The following is a 15,078-nucleotide window of genomic DNA, read 5'->3' on the forward strand; positions in this document are numbered from 1 at the left end:
TGAGCTTCATAATTCCTCGTTCATAGAAGGACCTGTCTTTATTTGCGAAAAACTGAACAAGGTGCTGATTTACAGCCTCATCTGAATTGAACATTAATCCACGCAAGGAATTTTGAAGAGAGTGAAACAAGTGGAAGTCTGATGGTGCAAGGTCAGGCGAGTATGGTGGGTGTGGCAACACAGCCCATCCAAGCTCCAATAATTTTTGATGGGTGATGAAACTTGTCTGTGGTCTCGCATTGTCACGGTGGAACACAACTCCTTTACAATTAACAAGTTCTGGACGTTTCTGGATGATGGATTTGTTCGAACTGTCCAACTGCAGACAGTACACATTCAAATTGATTGTTTGGTTCCTTGGTAGGAGCTCAAATAACACGACACCTTTAAAATCCCACCACACTGAAAGCTTAACCTTCCTCTGATGAATGTCTGCTTTCGATGTCATTTGAGGCGAATCATCACGTTGGGACCAAGACCGTTTGTGCGCCACATCGTTGTGAACAATCCACTTCCCATCACTAGTTATCAGTCACTTCAAAAAAGGATCATTTTCCTCATGTTTAATGAGCATATTGCAGATGTTTATACGTGCTGTCAAATGAACTTCTTTGAGTTCATGTGGAACCCAAATATCGAGCTTGCTTATGTATCCCAGTTTCTTCAGGTGATCGTGAATGCTTGAATGATGGATGTTCAATGTTTCTGCAATCTCTCGTGTTGTATAACGTGGGTTTGACTCGATCAATGCCTTTATTTTGTAGTCATCAACATCAGTGGGCCTCCCTGACCGAGGGGCATCACTGAGATCAAAATCACCAGCTCGGAATCTTGTGAATCATCGTTGGCACTGACGTTCTTGTAGAGCATTGTCACCGTAAACTTGAGGCAACTTTTCACAAGATTGACGCGTGTTCTTCCCTTTATGGAAATAAAACAGTAAAATATGGCAAAAATGCACAATTTGGTCTTCTATCTTCAACTTGTTGTAAAATCTCCAAAAGTCAACCAAATCGCTCAATCTTTTTTTTTAGAATGAAGCTAGAACTGTCAGCTGTCAAATGACATAGCAATAACATAGATGCAAAAGACTCTAGTACTTCCAAAAATGAACTAGTGCCATCTGTCGCAAACATGTGTCATGACTTTTCCCACAACCCAACAGAAACTGGAACTCTCACATTAATGGTGGGAATGTAAAATGGCATAGCCCCAGATGGAAAACAATTTGGCAATGTTTTAAAAGTTAAACATAAATTTAACATAAAAGTTAAACATAAATTTAACATAAAAGCTAAACAAAAAACAGTAATTCCACTTTTTGGTATCTACCCAGGAAAAATTAAAAAAATATATGTCTACATAAAGACATGTATGCAAATATTCATAGTACCATTATTTGCAACGGCCTCTAACTTGACAACAAATCAAATGTCCATCAATTGCTGAGTGAATATCCACGCAACAAAATATTGTTCAGCAACAAAAAGGAACAAACACACTATAATATGATGAACATAAAAAATAATGATGAACGGGAAAAAAAATGCAGTGTAAAAGAAGCCAGACACAATAACAGAGAAAACACCTGGAGTCAGACTATTTTCCACCACTGTATCACAAACCAGGTCCTGAGGGCTCAAGCAAGCTAATGAACAAATACATCGAGAGAAGGAAAACAAAGTTAAGAAAGGGAGAGGAAACGGGATGAAAACACTTATTAATTTCTGTATTTAAGAGTTCCTTGGAAACTCGTGTACACAGTGGCGTTAGGAATGGGGGGGGGAGGGGAAACATTTTCAAAACCAGGCCAGACCAGTTACAGGTTCTACAGGCTAAACGTCACATTTTGCTACGTTGTTGTTACTGTTTCCAAAGCAACCAAATGTATTTATATTGAATAAAATTGACCAGGGTAATGGGCTAAAAAAACCATTTGCACCTGTCTTAAAATACAGAATTACAGAACGTCAAAAGTACACACACCTGTTTATCAATTTGCCTTGGTGACAGTACAGCTGGGTATGCTTTTAATTACAGTATAGCTTTTAATTATAAAAGCATCCCCAGAACACCAGAAGACCACACATTTACATAATTCAAGCAACGAATTTTGTTACAAAGAAAAAAAACCCCATCACATTTCATGTGGACACACAACAGGTATGACAGTTTTGCATATACCATTTTATTTCCAGGTCTCTAAATTAGTCCCGACCCTTCCTTCAGTGGCAGCTCAGCTCCGCCACACGTGGGTCTCCCCGAGCGCAGACGCGCCCCTCGCTCCCTCCTCTGCAGCCACACCGGCCTCGTCTCCCCGGCCGGCCCACCGTCGCCGCCCTCTCCTCAGGGCCGCACCTCCCTCCAGCCGCCAGGGAGCCGCACCGACTCGGTCGTGCGGCCGGCGGGCTCCATTTGTCACCTCTGGCCCGTCGCCCCACCCACTCCTTTCTGTCCCCCCAGAGGCCATCGAGGGGACGGCAGCTCCGCTTTCCCTTGCCGGGAGCCTTCATCCACACTCCACCCCTCTCTCCAGCAACCCCCCGCGCGGACCCCCGCCTCTCCCCTCCCGCCCGCCGCGGACACCCGCACTTACGGCGCGGACCCGGGCAACGCAGACGCCGTCTCAAGAAGCCGCGGGCGCAGCAACTCCGGAGCCGACCGGCCGCGGCGTCGCCCAGGCAACCGGACGCTCAGGACCGGAAGGGCAGAGCGGCTTCCGGAGCCGGTTTCCCCGCAGCCGCCGCAGGAGAAGCCCGCGTCCCGGGTTCGTCCGTAGGCGGGTAACCTTGGGGACGCAGCACGTTTCTCCTCGGGGAACCCTTGCAGATGCCCCGAAGACGGCCCTCGGGAAACGTTTACACTACTTTCCCAATAACACCGTGATTATTCGGAGTCCTGGTCCTTTCCAAGGCTTCAAGAGGATTCAGATTAAGCACCTGGTGACTTAACTATGAGTCCGTTTCCTGCCTGGGCACAGACCCTGTTTGTCAGATCCTCTTATTAGGCATTATTCTTCGGTCCTGCCTTAGTGCTCACATAGCTTCTCAGCAAACTTACGCAGGCTTTTGCGTGAAAAGCAGCTCTCAGCTGTGGCGCTTGGCGGTGCTTCTCGTCCTTCAGCAAGCATTGCACTAGTGTGTCTGGGCTGATTTAGAATTGAGATGTTTGCCACCCAGTGGGGAGGCAAGTCAAGCGAACAAATAATGTGGAGGCAAATTGGAAAAGATAATTTTTTGGCAAAGTTTACCCTTCTTGTTCCCAAGATGACTTAAAAATACTACCTGTACGCTGGGAACGAGCATGTACCTACTTTGTTTAGCACAATACAATGCGCTTCATCATGCCCAGATACATTATAGGATGTCCCTATGTCCCTTCTTACCTCAGACGTACTCTTTTTCTCATCTATCTTCAAGTCTCCATTTCCTTCATTTGCTTAGAAATATGCTCTAATCTCCTCCGATCTTTGGAAAACAAAATCAGAAACCTTTATGTCCTTCCTCCTCCGAGACCAAACATCTTCCCAATATACTCAAATCTACATAAACTCACGTCTACACATTTCTGTATCATTTCTGCCCTTACCATGCTATAGGAAATTTTCAGGAAGGATACAAGTGATCACCTTATGTACAAACCCAACAGCCTGTTTTCATCTGCATGTAGTATTTGATCTCTGCCGTTTCCAAAACTGTTGACCGCTAGAGCTGCTTTTCTCCTGAGATGGCTCTTCACAATTGGGCCTACCCTGTTCTCTAGCTTCATGCCCTGTTACTATGCTCTCGGCACCCTAAGCTAAGCTGCACTTAATGTCACTATTCCCTGAACATGCAGATTTGCGTATGTCTTGGTCTAGCCTACAGCTCCCTTCCCTGATTTCCCCCTGCACTTGATAAACTCCTATTCATCCATTGATAACCTGGTTTATAAATAACTTTCTACATACTTTCCTTTCCTCAAAGAGAATTAGGCACAGGCTTTTGTACCTCTCTTAATCTTTTATTATTATTATTATTTTTTATCCAAGTATCCCTTGCATACTGGGAATGATGCCTTTTCCATCTTTTCTCCAGGGCCAATAAAGTTTCTGGATACATTATAAATAATATATGCTGGTTAAAGAGTTATCTCACAAAAAATAAAAAAGTCTTTGTAATGAATTTTAACTTACGCTTATTTAATAAGCTTTAACTGTACAGTTAATTTTATGCATATCCTTTTATATAATACAAAATGCTCTGAATAAGAAAAATACTTTCTGGTAAAACAAAAACATTGAGACAGGAGTGCTGTTCATTTCTCATGTTGCAGAGACAGTGAAAATCAGAATTTGAAATCCAACTCCCTCCTGAAGAAAATAAATCTAACTTCAGGGGGAAACATGCTAGTGTATCTGAGGGCAGTGGATATACTGCACATATTCTGTGTAACAGTTTTGCACAGTAGTTAAGTGCCTAGTTTCAAATCCTAGCTCTACCACTTACCAGCTATATTCTTGAGCATGTTATTTAACCTCTCTGTGCCTTAGTTTCTTCATCTGTAAAATTGTACTAACAATGTCTACCCTCCCTGTTGGGACTGTTCTGGGGCTTCGGTGGGAGAATCGAATAAAGCATGTAGAATAGCACCTGGCACTCAGATACATGCCTTGGGCACTTAGTATATTCCCTTAATACTCATTGTTTACCCATTATTTTGGATAGCACACCCTTTTCTCTTTCTTCTAGTAATAGTGAAAACTGGTATCTGTCCTTTATTTACTGGTCTCTACTGAAATGAGTGACACACTTGCAAGTTGAATAATGCCAACAGGCCCAGAAACAACTGACCTCATCATTCTCAACACCAGTGTCTAAGTAGCTAACAAGATAGTAACTTGAACTTCAATGAAGATAAAATAGATTTTTAAACGTTTGAGTGGCGCTCTTCCTTTTGAGTGAATAAAAATCCTTAATCAAAATTTACTGGGTAGAGCCCCAAAACTTGCATTTTTAAGCGTCATTAAAGATTATTTTTTTCTGAGGTGTATGATGATTTAAATTGTGTCAACCAGTGGTTCTCACACAGGGATGTACATCAGAATTATTTGTACAACTTTATAAAAATAAAGGTTATTGATTCCAGGCGTCTGTATTTTTTTAAAAGCCCAAGGTAACACACAATTAGTTGTATGCCTTGTTTTCTGGAAATATTTCTAAGCGCTTGAAAATTAAACGTGATGATTAATTTGTTTTTGAGATGTAACCCTTTCTATAACTCATAGGTCTTAGAAACTAGGAAAAACAGTGGCCCAGAAAAAGGATCAACAAATTTATCAATAAAAGCCAAGAGCAGAATCTTAATTTCTTGAAATCTTTTCCACGAGTCTCTGTTTTTCAACAAATTAATGATAATGTTATACTTACTGGTCAAGATGTGTTTCTGAAACAGTCATTATTTAGCCATGAATGCTACGATTGGTCACAATCTGGGAAAAGTGATAAATGTACACAACTGGGCTGGGAAAAGTGATAAATGTACACGACTCGGATAGTTGTTAACATCTGTATGATTTAGAAGTCATATTTCTAGAGAAGGAAACTGTTCTAAGTCAAGTAAATTATCCAAGATCACAACAACAGGCAAGCGGCATTAGCAAGAGTAGAAATGGTGCCTCTTCACCCCCAATCCAGTTCTTCTCATCTAATCTTCCCCTTCCTTACCTCCAGAACCACATTCCCCAAGTCTCCCTTCCTTTGTCTTACCCAGGAGTTGGCAAACATTTTCTGTAAAGTGTCAGGCTGTAAATATTTTAGGCTCTGTGGGCCATATTGTATTTTTGCAACCTTTCAACTGTGCAATTGTGTGCCAAAGTAGCCACAGACAACATGTAAATGAAGACGTAGTGTGTTCCAATAAAACTTTATTTACAAAAACAAGTGGTGAGCAGGAATGGGCTGAGGAATGTAGTTTGCCAACATCTGCTCTAACCAAAAGACTATGAATGTTTAATTGGATTTTCCTGATCAGGAAGTTGAAGATTATAAAAGATGTCCTTTCCTCAAATGTGGGAATATTATTCCCTTATGACACTGAGATGACAGATAAAAAAACAAAACAAAACAAAAACAATCATGATCTGAGGGACCAGAATGCGTACTTAAGGATTTAATGCAGAATATTTAAAAAAATTTTTTCATTATATTTTAGTTTTACTATATATAATTTAAGTCAGATGACACGCTACTATACAACAGCATGTTAAAAAACATGTTTATTTTACACTGTACAATCAGGAACATATTTAAAGCATTATCAATTAAAATAAATGAAGACCATAAATCACAACTTAGTTTGTTCTTAGTGTATATACTCACATTAAAATATAAAGAATATATACCAAAAAAGAGCCAAAAGTGTGCATTTTGCCAAAACTTGGTATATACATATTCCATTGGAAAAAAAGCAATCAAAAATGAATTTAACCAAAACTAAGTTCCTGTGATGTGTAGTAACCATTACATTGTTTATATGAGGTAGTAACTAAATTATTTTGGCCATGTGTTAATACTCTAAATCAAAAGAAATATGAAAATGATCATAAAAAAAGGCCAACAAAAGTAACAATTCCACTAGAAATTTGAACCACTTCACTCCATGGAATGTTATAGCTCTTCAATGTAAATATGAAATGTTTAGTGTGGACTCTTTAAAAATGCTTATTTATTCTTTGTGCATACTGTAATTCAGACAACTGCAGTGTTACATCATGGTACCAGTATTCTGGGATTCAAAATTTTTTCAAAGGTACTGTTTTTAAGCACAGACAAGCAATCTTACAGAATTCTGCTTAAATATAAAAAGACCAGTTACTACAACAGGTGGTTAATTGGTTTGTTTCACATAGAAAACAATCCAAATACATTTTAAAAAGATGTTGTGGAGCCAAATGCATATTGACAATGTCACAGCTTCTTTTTGTGACTTAATACATCACATATCAATACTTTGTGCAAATATAAACACCAGTGTACTTGCATTAAAATTAAAAACAAGATTATAAAATGATTACAGCCTCCATTACAATTTTAAAAGTTACAAGATTTATATTCATATTACTAAATTACATATAATAAAAATACAATAGTGTTAAATGTACTGTTTCATTGCCAGCATCCCATTTTTGTAATATAGCCACACCCAAGAATATACTAAAGAATTCTTAAAATATTAACCCCAGTTGCATTTTTCATCAACATTTACATCTGTACAGATAAGACACTTACTTGTACATCTCATAAAAGTACATTATCTACATAAATTCTTAGTGTATGTCTTCAGCAATATGAAGTTTCACAGAAAAATACTGCCTATATGTACAAAGATTACATAACAAGGAATTAAGCACTTGTGTGGTTCAATATGCTAAATATATCCATACCACTTAAAACAAAAGTTTTCCCCATCTTGTGTCATGCCACAATAAATTACAGGTAACTGAAGCCAGGTCACTGCAGCTTTTGTACAGCTTCAAGCATCCATTAATGTTGCAGCGGTAGGTTCCTTGTTTCTACAGTTAACTGTCAAAGCACAATATTTCTCAGTAACTGTTTTCATGACCCGCCAGGATGTATAAATTGCTATTTGCTGTGGGGTTATCAGTTGGCCTACTTTCCAAAACCACGACCCTAAAAGTAATAAAAAAACATATACAAAGTTATTCTTGAAAACTAATGTTACAAACATTTTCCATTGCTTCTTCATTATATGCCTCTACAATTGCTGCTTAATTGATTTGTGGCCAGAAATCATTTGCAAATCACTGTGATTAAAGAGCCAGTTCCAGCTCTGGGAAATAATTTTGCTGCTCACCACCTCCCACCTCTAAGCCAGCGTTGTTCTAAGAGTGGGAGTGGGGGTGGGAGGAGAACCTGTATTGGGAATAATTTGGGGGAACTTAATTCTTATTATAAATTCTAAAACCAACTTGTATTTCAAGAATCAGAATACAACCCCAAAAATCCTATTTGGCACTAAAATAAAAAAGTTCCTGTTAGTTAGCATACGGTATTTCTTCTTTCTTGTGGTATAAATCATACTTTAGATAGTATGTTTAATATAAAACTGTTACTGACAGAGCAACATATTCCTATTACTTGAAAGGTTAGGCATATTCTCGGGCTTTAAAACTTTCTGACTTGTGAACTCTTAGTGTGTGGAAAATATCATGTTGAATATATGTCTGAATAAATTTCAAGTCTCTTGAAAAAGACACCAATTTCATGCTGGATTTATAAAACACCACGTTTAGTACTATGTATTTAATACAACACCCTTCATACCTGTCAGATCCAAGCAGTCTGAAAATTCTTGTGCTATCTGAAATTTCCTGTGTTACCTGTTCAATTAAAATATAAATTTAATTTCTGAAATTAAAGGCATAACATTCTATATGGGGACTTATTTTATAACTCTATGGAAAAGAAAGAGGATTCCTAAGTTGGAAATAGATCCCTGAGTTAAGGGAAATAAATTCCTTTGTTAAGTTAGCATATTGGTGCGTCAATTATTAGTTTAGGAAAAATGTGGCTAGTTTTAAATAAATCATAAAATATGAGAGCAGGAAAACCATTTACTTGTTAAGTTACAGAACTCAAGGGAAAAATTTAAAAGTAAAGCACCCAGTCCATTTTACTTATCAGAAACTTTTTGTCAGTTTGTGAATGCTAATAGCAAGGCTACTGCAGCAGTAAGACACGTAGATCTGGACCTTTTACTTAAAACGCTGCAGTGTGGTATGAGACAAACTTATGACTTGAATTTGAACCCCAGTTCTCCCACTTACTAGCTGTGACACTATGGAAGGTATGTTAACATGTTGGAAACGGTTTTGCCTTCTGCAAAACGGGACAGAAAATACCAACCTTGCAGTAGTATCATGCAGTGTTCTTACAAGTATCAGTGGGTATAAGGCCCAGCTAAGTGCTCGGCAGATAATTTTTTTTCCCATTTCTTCCCCTGTCTCCTGGTAGCTTGCGGTTTGTCTACTAGGATGATATACCATTTTTGGAGAGGTGGTATTCAGTAAGGGGGCTACCTGTGTAGTCTGGAAAAGCTCAAATGATTTGGGGGGGCAAATTTTTCCGTCTTGTAAAAAACCATTCTCTTATATCCTGCCTACGGTGCTTTCCTTTCTCTGCAGAGTGTTTATTAGCTGTTGACTGTTCTTACTTCCCTGCTTGATTCCCTCAGATGATTTTAAAACATCTTCCTGAAAAGTGACACCCTCTTGTGGGAATTACTACTAGAAACATAATAGCAGCAACCTTTCTGGAATACTTACTATAGGCCAGGCATTATGACAAACACATTACATGCTTCATTTTATTTAATCTTAATGACCCTATGAAGTAAGTACTATTTTGTTATCCTCAATTCACAGATGAAAAAATATAAGAGAAGTGATATGCCAAGGTCACGCAGTTACTAAAGAGCAGAGCTGAGACTTGAACCCAGGTGTCTTGACTCTGGAACCCATGCTCATGATCACTCTGCTATATTGTTTACTTTGTTAGAAGAAATGCTCTAAGCTTCATGAATGACACTTTAGAACATATATGGGCTATTTTCATGCTTGAGGTACCTAAAATTCTCCTTTCCCTCCAATGCTCAAGTAAAAGTTATCCTATTGAGATCAGCTCCAGGGAACTAGAAGAATTTTTGATGATTTTACTTGCCTACAACATTCCAGGGGGCAAGTAGCATGACTTGTTCATGTTTATAATCCTAGCACTTCCTGGTGTAAATGTTGAACTGAATTGAGTATGTCACATGAATTGGAGTTAAATTAAGGTAGGAAGGACTCAGGAGATCTAGCTAAAGCTTAATAAAAAGAAATAAAGTTAATAAAAGAAAAGAGAACAGGGGCAAAGAATCTTAAAAATGTCAAGTGAATAAGGGTAACAGAAATAGGCAGCAAGGTGGCTTCAAGAGAAATAAGAACCCTTTACTTATAGCCTGCATTGGTCATTATTTCTGATATACAAAGTAGAAAAGATGCCTCAAGACACAGAGAGCCAGTATCAGCACTCTTGTTCCAGGTGATGGTCTGGGAAAGTTGAAAGAAAATCATAGTTGGTTTGCTTTTAGCAGTACTAGGAAGTTCTTGTGCTGAGTATAAGGGTGATGACCTGGAAGCACATAAAATCTGCACTAAAACTGTCTGAGTGAATGGAAAGAGAGAGGTGGCTATAACATATGTTGCTATTAATTTTATCACTAGACTTGATACAGTAAATATTAATAAAGTTAACAAATCAAGTATTCTTTGTATCAAATGGGCATTTTCCATAAAGAAAATTGTTTGATGTAGAATTTGATAGTGTTTCATGACCGTTTAATGGACATAATTTTTAGATGACTTACCTCATTCGATCGAAAACTTCTACCTTGCATTCCATGCTTCCAGAAAGCTAGCACACTGTCTTGTAAGCAAACTAGCAGGCAAGAACAGCTCAGTTACTGTTAATAGTACAAAAGTTCAACTGATAAGCATCATTGCATCCCTCTCTCTATCTTGCATAACAATATTTCAATTAATGTCAGTCACTCCGTATTTACGTGGCATCTTTACCTTTGAAATTTAAAAAATACTATATAGAACTTATTCATCTTTTTGGCAAGAAAAAATAAAATTCACTGAAAATATTTGTTATGGAAATATTTTGATAAAATGACAATATTTTAAAATATTTCAAACGTATAGAAAAATATGAGAATAGCATTAAAAAAACACATGTAGGGCCGGCTAAGTGGCTCAGTTGGTTAAGAGCTTGCTCAAGAGTGTGAGCTCTGAGCAACAGGGTTGCTGGTTCAATTCCCAGCCTGAGCTGAGCTGCCAACAGGTGGCAGAATGGCTCAGCTAAAAAAAAACCAACAACAACAACACATGTATCCACCATTCCACTCTTAAATCCTAACATTTTGTCATGTTTGCTTTTTGTTAAATAAAAACAAATACAGCTGGCATCCCTATATATCCCATCCTCTAGTCCCATTCCAGCCTTTCCTTCCTCCCTGAGAAAACTATTCTTACAAATTTGGTATTTATTATTCCCATGCATGTTTTTACTATTACTACACAGTAAGTTTACATTATCAGTGTAAACTTTATGTTGAATGGCTCCAACTTTCATGTATTTGGTATGATGAACCAAATGATGGTTCTAATTCGAATGCTGTAATAAACATTCTTGTACTGCTTTTTGAATACATGTGCAAAATTTTCTCTAGGGTAGATACTTAGAAATAGAATTACTGGGACACAGATGAATGTACCTTCTAAAATTTTTAATTTTGTGTTTTATATTTACCTTTCTAATAGATATTTGCAAGTGTATTCAATGAGCAAGAAATCAAATTTTGTTTCTTCTAGATGACCAATTGTACCAGCATCGTTTGTGGAATAGTATATATCATTTCCCCAATGACACATGACATAAATTTCCATTTACATGTACCCTGTTTCCCCGAAAATAAGATCTAGCCAGAAAATGAGCCGTAGCATGATTTTAGGTGCCAAAATATGGCATCGTGGCATACTGAATATTTTAAGCTGAAGGAGTTTGTGGAAAAGGCACCCTTCTCCCTGAAACAGGTCATAAAACCCTCATGTGAGGGGTGCGTGCCCTCCATAGCCTGGAGGAATCATGCTACAGCTTACTCTCCGGGTAGGTCTTATTTTCCAGCGAGGTCTATTTCTGAGCCTTTCCTCTGTTCCACTCTTCTATTTATTTATCCTCGTGTTGATCCCACACTGTCTTAATCACTACAGCTTTATAGTAAGTTTCAATATTGAGTATGAGTAGGGCAAGTATTTATCAAAATTTATTTTATTATTCTTGGTCTTTGGCTCTTTCATATGAATACGAATTTTAAGGTCAGCTTATCAAGTGGCACAATACCTTATTGGGATTTTATTTTTTGTAAATTCACTGAGTTTGTGGATTATTTGAGAGGAATTGACATCTTTCTCATATTCAGTCTTTCTTTTGTGGTTCTTTTGTTCAAATCTTCTTTTATGCTTTTATGCTTTTAAACAATAATTTGGAATTTCCTAAATAATCATCTTAAATGTTTTGATTATATTTATTCCTACATATTCTATTGTCATTGTCAATGAGGTCTTTTTTCCTATTCAAAATTTCATAGATTATTATTACTAGCATATCAGAAAGCTATTCATTGTGTTACTCATATCTAGCAACTCTGAATTTTTTTCTTGGTTCCAGTAGTGTAGAGGTGTATATTCATACACCATTCTCAAAAAAGGATCTTTTACTTTTTTCTTTCCAATCCTCATGCTCCCTTTTCTCGTCTAGTAAGACAATGTTGAAATGTGACAACAACACTCCTCACCTCATTTTCCACTTTAATGGGAATTAGTTTGACCATTAAACATGAGATTCTACCAGGCTTTGCTAGGTGAACATTTCCTTCTACTCCTAAATTGCTAAGTTTTATTTTTTAAATCATGAATGATTTGGATTTTACTGAATGTTTTCTGTGCATCTACTGAAGATTTACAAGACTTTTTGGTTTTAACTTTAATGTGCTATATTACATAAATAAACTTTCTGATGCTGAACCATCCTTGTTTTCCTGGGATAAAGTCCAATATTTGATGATGTGATTTTCATTTGCTAGTATTTTATTTAGATGTTTCAAAATCTGTTTTCATGAAATTGAATAATTTTGTTTTCTGTACTAATCTTGTTTGATTTTAGTATCAGTGTTAAAACACTGATTTGTTCAGCATTCCTTTTTTGTCTACAATTTGAAACAGTTGGTATAGGACAGGAATGGTCTCTTCTTTTAAGGGTGGATATAAATTGCCTCTGAAACCACCAGGCCTTAGGTGGGGAGAGTCTTGATTAGTAGGCACAAGGGGCCTGGCTCTGGTTCCCCTATCCTGTGTGCTACTTTTAGTCTTTATTGCTCAGGAGCCCAGCAGGTCTACTGGCTTCAGGCCTACGTACTCCTCTGAGTTTCTATTCTGTTTATGTCGTTTCATGACCCTGGCTATTTTGACCTGTGTTTTAAAGTATGGATTCCATTTTAACATCATGAGCAGATATCGCTCAAAACTGACTTCTTATTACCATCAGTATTTGTTTGCTGAGAGAGAGAGATGTTCTATTGGGTTGTCGGAAAAGTCATGACGCATTTTTGCAACAAAAAACATACAAAAATATGTCATGACTTTTCCGACAACCCAATACAATACAGGGAGTGCCAGTTAGCTCAGCTGGTTAGAGCATGATGCTGATAACACCAAGGTTGTCGGTTTGATCCCCATATAGGCCACTGTGAACTGCGCCCTTCCTAAGAGAGGCAACTATGTCATTGTAACATGAAAGTAATGTGTAACTAATGACTATGGCTGTTCCTCAATAAAATTAAAAAAAAATAACAAAACAATACAGTATACTAAGTACTAAATTTTAAAGTACTTATAGGGAAACTATAGGAATCTAGAGGAAATGGAAATTCATAATTATGTTATAAAAAATAGTATTTATTTCTTTTGGAAGTGTCAAATCTGTAAAGAAGATAACATTATTTAGATTATATCATAATGATTAAGCTATTTTAGAGACTATGTAAAAGAGAAGACTGATATTGATCTTATATTCATTATATCCTATATTTAAAAAAATGAATCCTTAGTAATATATTTTTATAATTTTGGATAATTATCAGATAAATTATTTTAAGGAAATCATACAAAACTTTGACTTACCTATCGATTCAATCTGGAAATCAAAGGTGAGTTCTGATGATAATTTTCTGCTAGATTTTAATCTTCCTTGGAGATTTACTATTTTTATACAACCTAGAAAGAAAAAAAAAGTCACTTAAAAACTATGTTAAAATAAATCTTATTAAAATAAGATGTTCATAAATAAAAACTTACAGTCCAGGCACACAAGAATGGTATCTCTCTCCAACTGGGTTACATGAGTAACACTTGTCTGTGGGGTATCTATAACACAAACAAACGCAATAAACTTATAGAAAAAAGTAGTATTAGAGTACAGGACGTTAAAAAAAAAAAGAATTCTGAACATCACTGAATCTGAAATGGATGTAAGTTTTTAGCTATTGTATGCAGTCGTTGAGCCAGCCTGCTTGGGTTCGAACTCTGATGCAAGAGCTAAACTATCTGAGTGCTCAACAGAGTATTAGCTACAGTCATTACTATTAGTGATGTCATTATTTTTATTCATATGTGCAATTAGAAGTCCAATCTTCTGTATCGTTAGGACTAATTTCTGACTTTAAACTCAGGAGGCTAGAGATTGTGCTTTGTATATCATTATATAGCAGTGCCTAGCACATGCAATAAATATTTATCGAATGAATATAACAGTGAGTCAAACTAATTACTTTGAGTACAAATGACTTTAAAAATATTGAAGTACTGTGAGAAGTATGAAATACTACCAAAATGCAAAGAGGTATTATTTTTATTATAATGATAGTATCAAAGTTCTTACAAACTGAAAATGTTCGAATCACTTGATAGGATACCCCAATCTTTGTCTGAACATCAAAGCTGAAAATTGCTGAGCTATAGGCCTTTGCTTCCAGTCTTGTATTTTCTGGAGAGTGGGTCTGATCTATTTTCTACCCTGCCTTTCTTCTACTTCTGCTAGTATTTAGAATCATAGGACAACCAAGGAAAGTCATAATTCAGAGTTTCAAACGTATTTAGACCTCGTACTTCTGTAACTAACCAGGGTTGGAAGAATATGGAAAAGGTCTCCTGCAAATCAGACCAACCAGATCTTTGTAGCTCTTATACATTTGGAGAAAATTAAGAATCTGAACATATCTATAGAATCTACCTCAGTTCAAGAAGGCAGTTAGCATTACTAGGTAGAAAGCCAGGAAACCAAGGTTTTATTAATTGCTTATGACAATTAGTTCCCAAACACTGGAATCTAGAGACCTTTAATGTCCAGCTGCCACACCGATATTCTTATGTGTGTGAGTGTGTGTGTGTGTGTGTGTGTGTGTGTGTGTGTGTGTGTG

The 15,078-nt window shown here is 37.0% G+C and overlaps 2 protein-coding genes across 4 annotated transcripts in view; both read right to left on the reverse strand.

Moving 5' to 3' along the window:
• Positions 1 to 2,697, reverse strand: part of CDKL4 (cyclin dependent kinase like 4) — a 54,208-nt gene extending 51,511 nt beyond the window's left edge. Inside the window, exon 1 of one of the 2 annotated variants that reach the window (XM_019647775.1) lies at positions 2,597 to 2,697. The gene's annotated coding sequence lies outside the window, so the exon portion shown is untranslated. Of the gene's footprint in view, positions 1 to 2,184; positions 2,408 to 2,596 lie in introns of those variants that run through there. The other variant, XM_019647776.1, reaches the window with a different exon arrangement.
• A 3,541-nt stretch (positions 2,698 to 6,238) lies between these two features.
• Positions 6,239 to 15,078, reverse strand: part of MAP4K3 (mitogen-activated protein kinase kinase kinase kinase 3) — a 58,813-nt gene continuing 49,973 nt past the window's right edge. For both annotated transcript variants that reach the window (XM_019647826.1, XM_019647825.1), the window contains 5 exons: positions 13,958 to 14,026; positions 13,784 to 13,876; positions 10,408 to 10,478; positions 8,325 to 8,380; positions 6,239 to 7,670 (listed from right to left, as the gene is read on the reverse strand). In XM_019647826.1, coding sequence (XP_019503371.1) covers positions 7,583 to 7,670; positions 8,325 to 8,380; positions 10,408 to 10,478; positions 13,784 to 13,876; positions 13,958 to 14,026 — 377 coding nt within the window. In that variant the 3' untranslated portion in view covers positions 6,239 to 7,582. The remainder of the gene's footprint in view (positions 7,671 to 8,324; positions 8,381 to 10,407; positions 10,479 to 13,783; positions 13,877 to 13,957; positions 14,027 to 15,078) is intronic.

The sequence above is a fragment of the Hipposideros armiger genome, unplaced genomic scaffold (assembly GCF_001890085.2).
Source record: "Hipposideros armiger isolate ML-2016 unplaced genomic scaffold, ASM189008v1 scaffold_116, whole genome shotgun sequence".
NCBI classification, from domain to species: domain Eukaryota; kingdom Metazoa; phylum Chordata; class Mammalia; order Chiroptera; family Hipposideridae; genus Hipposideros; species Hipposideros armiger.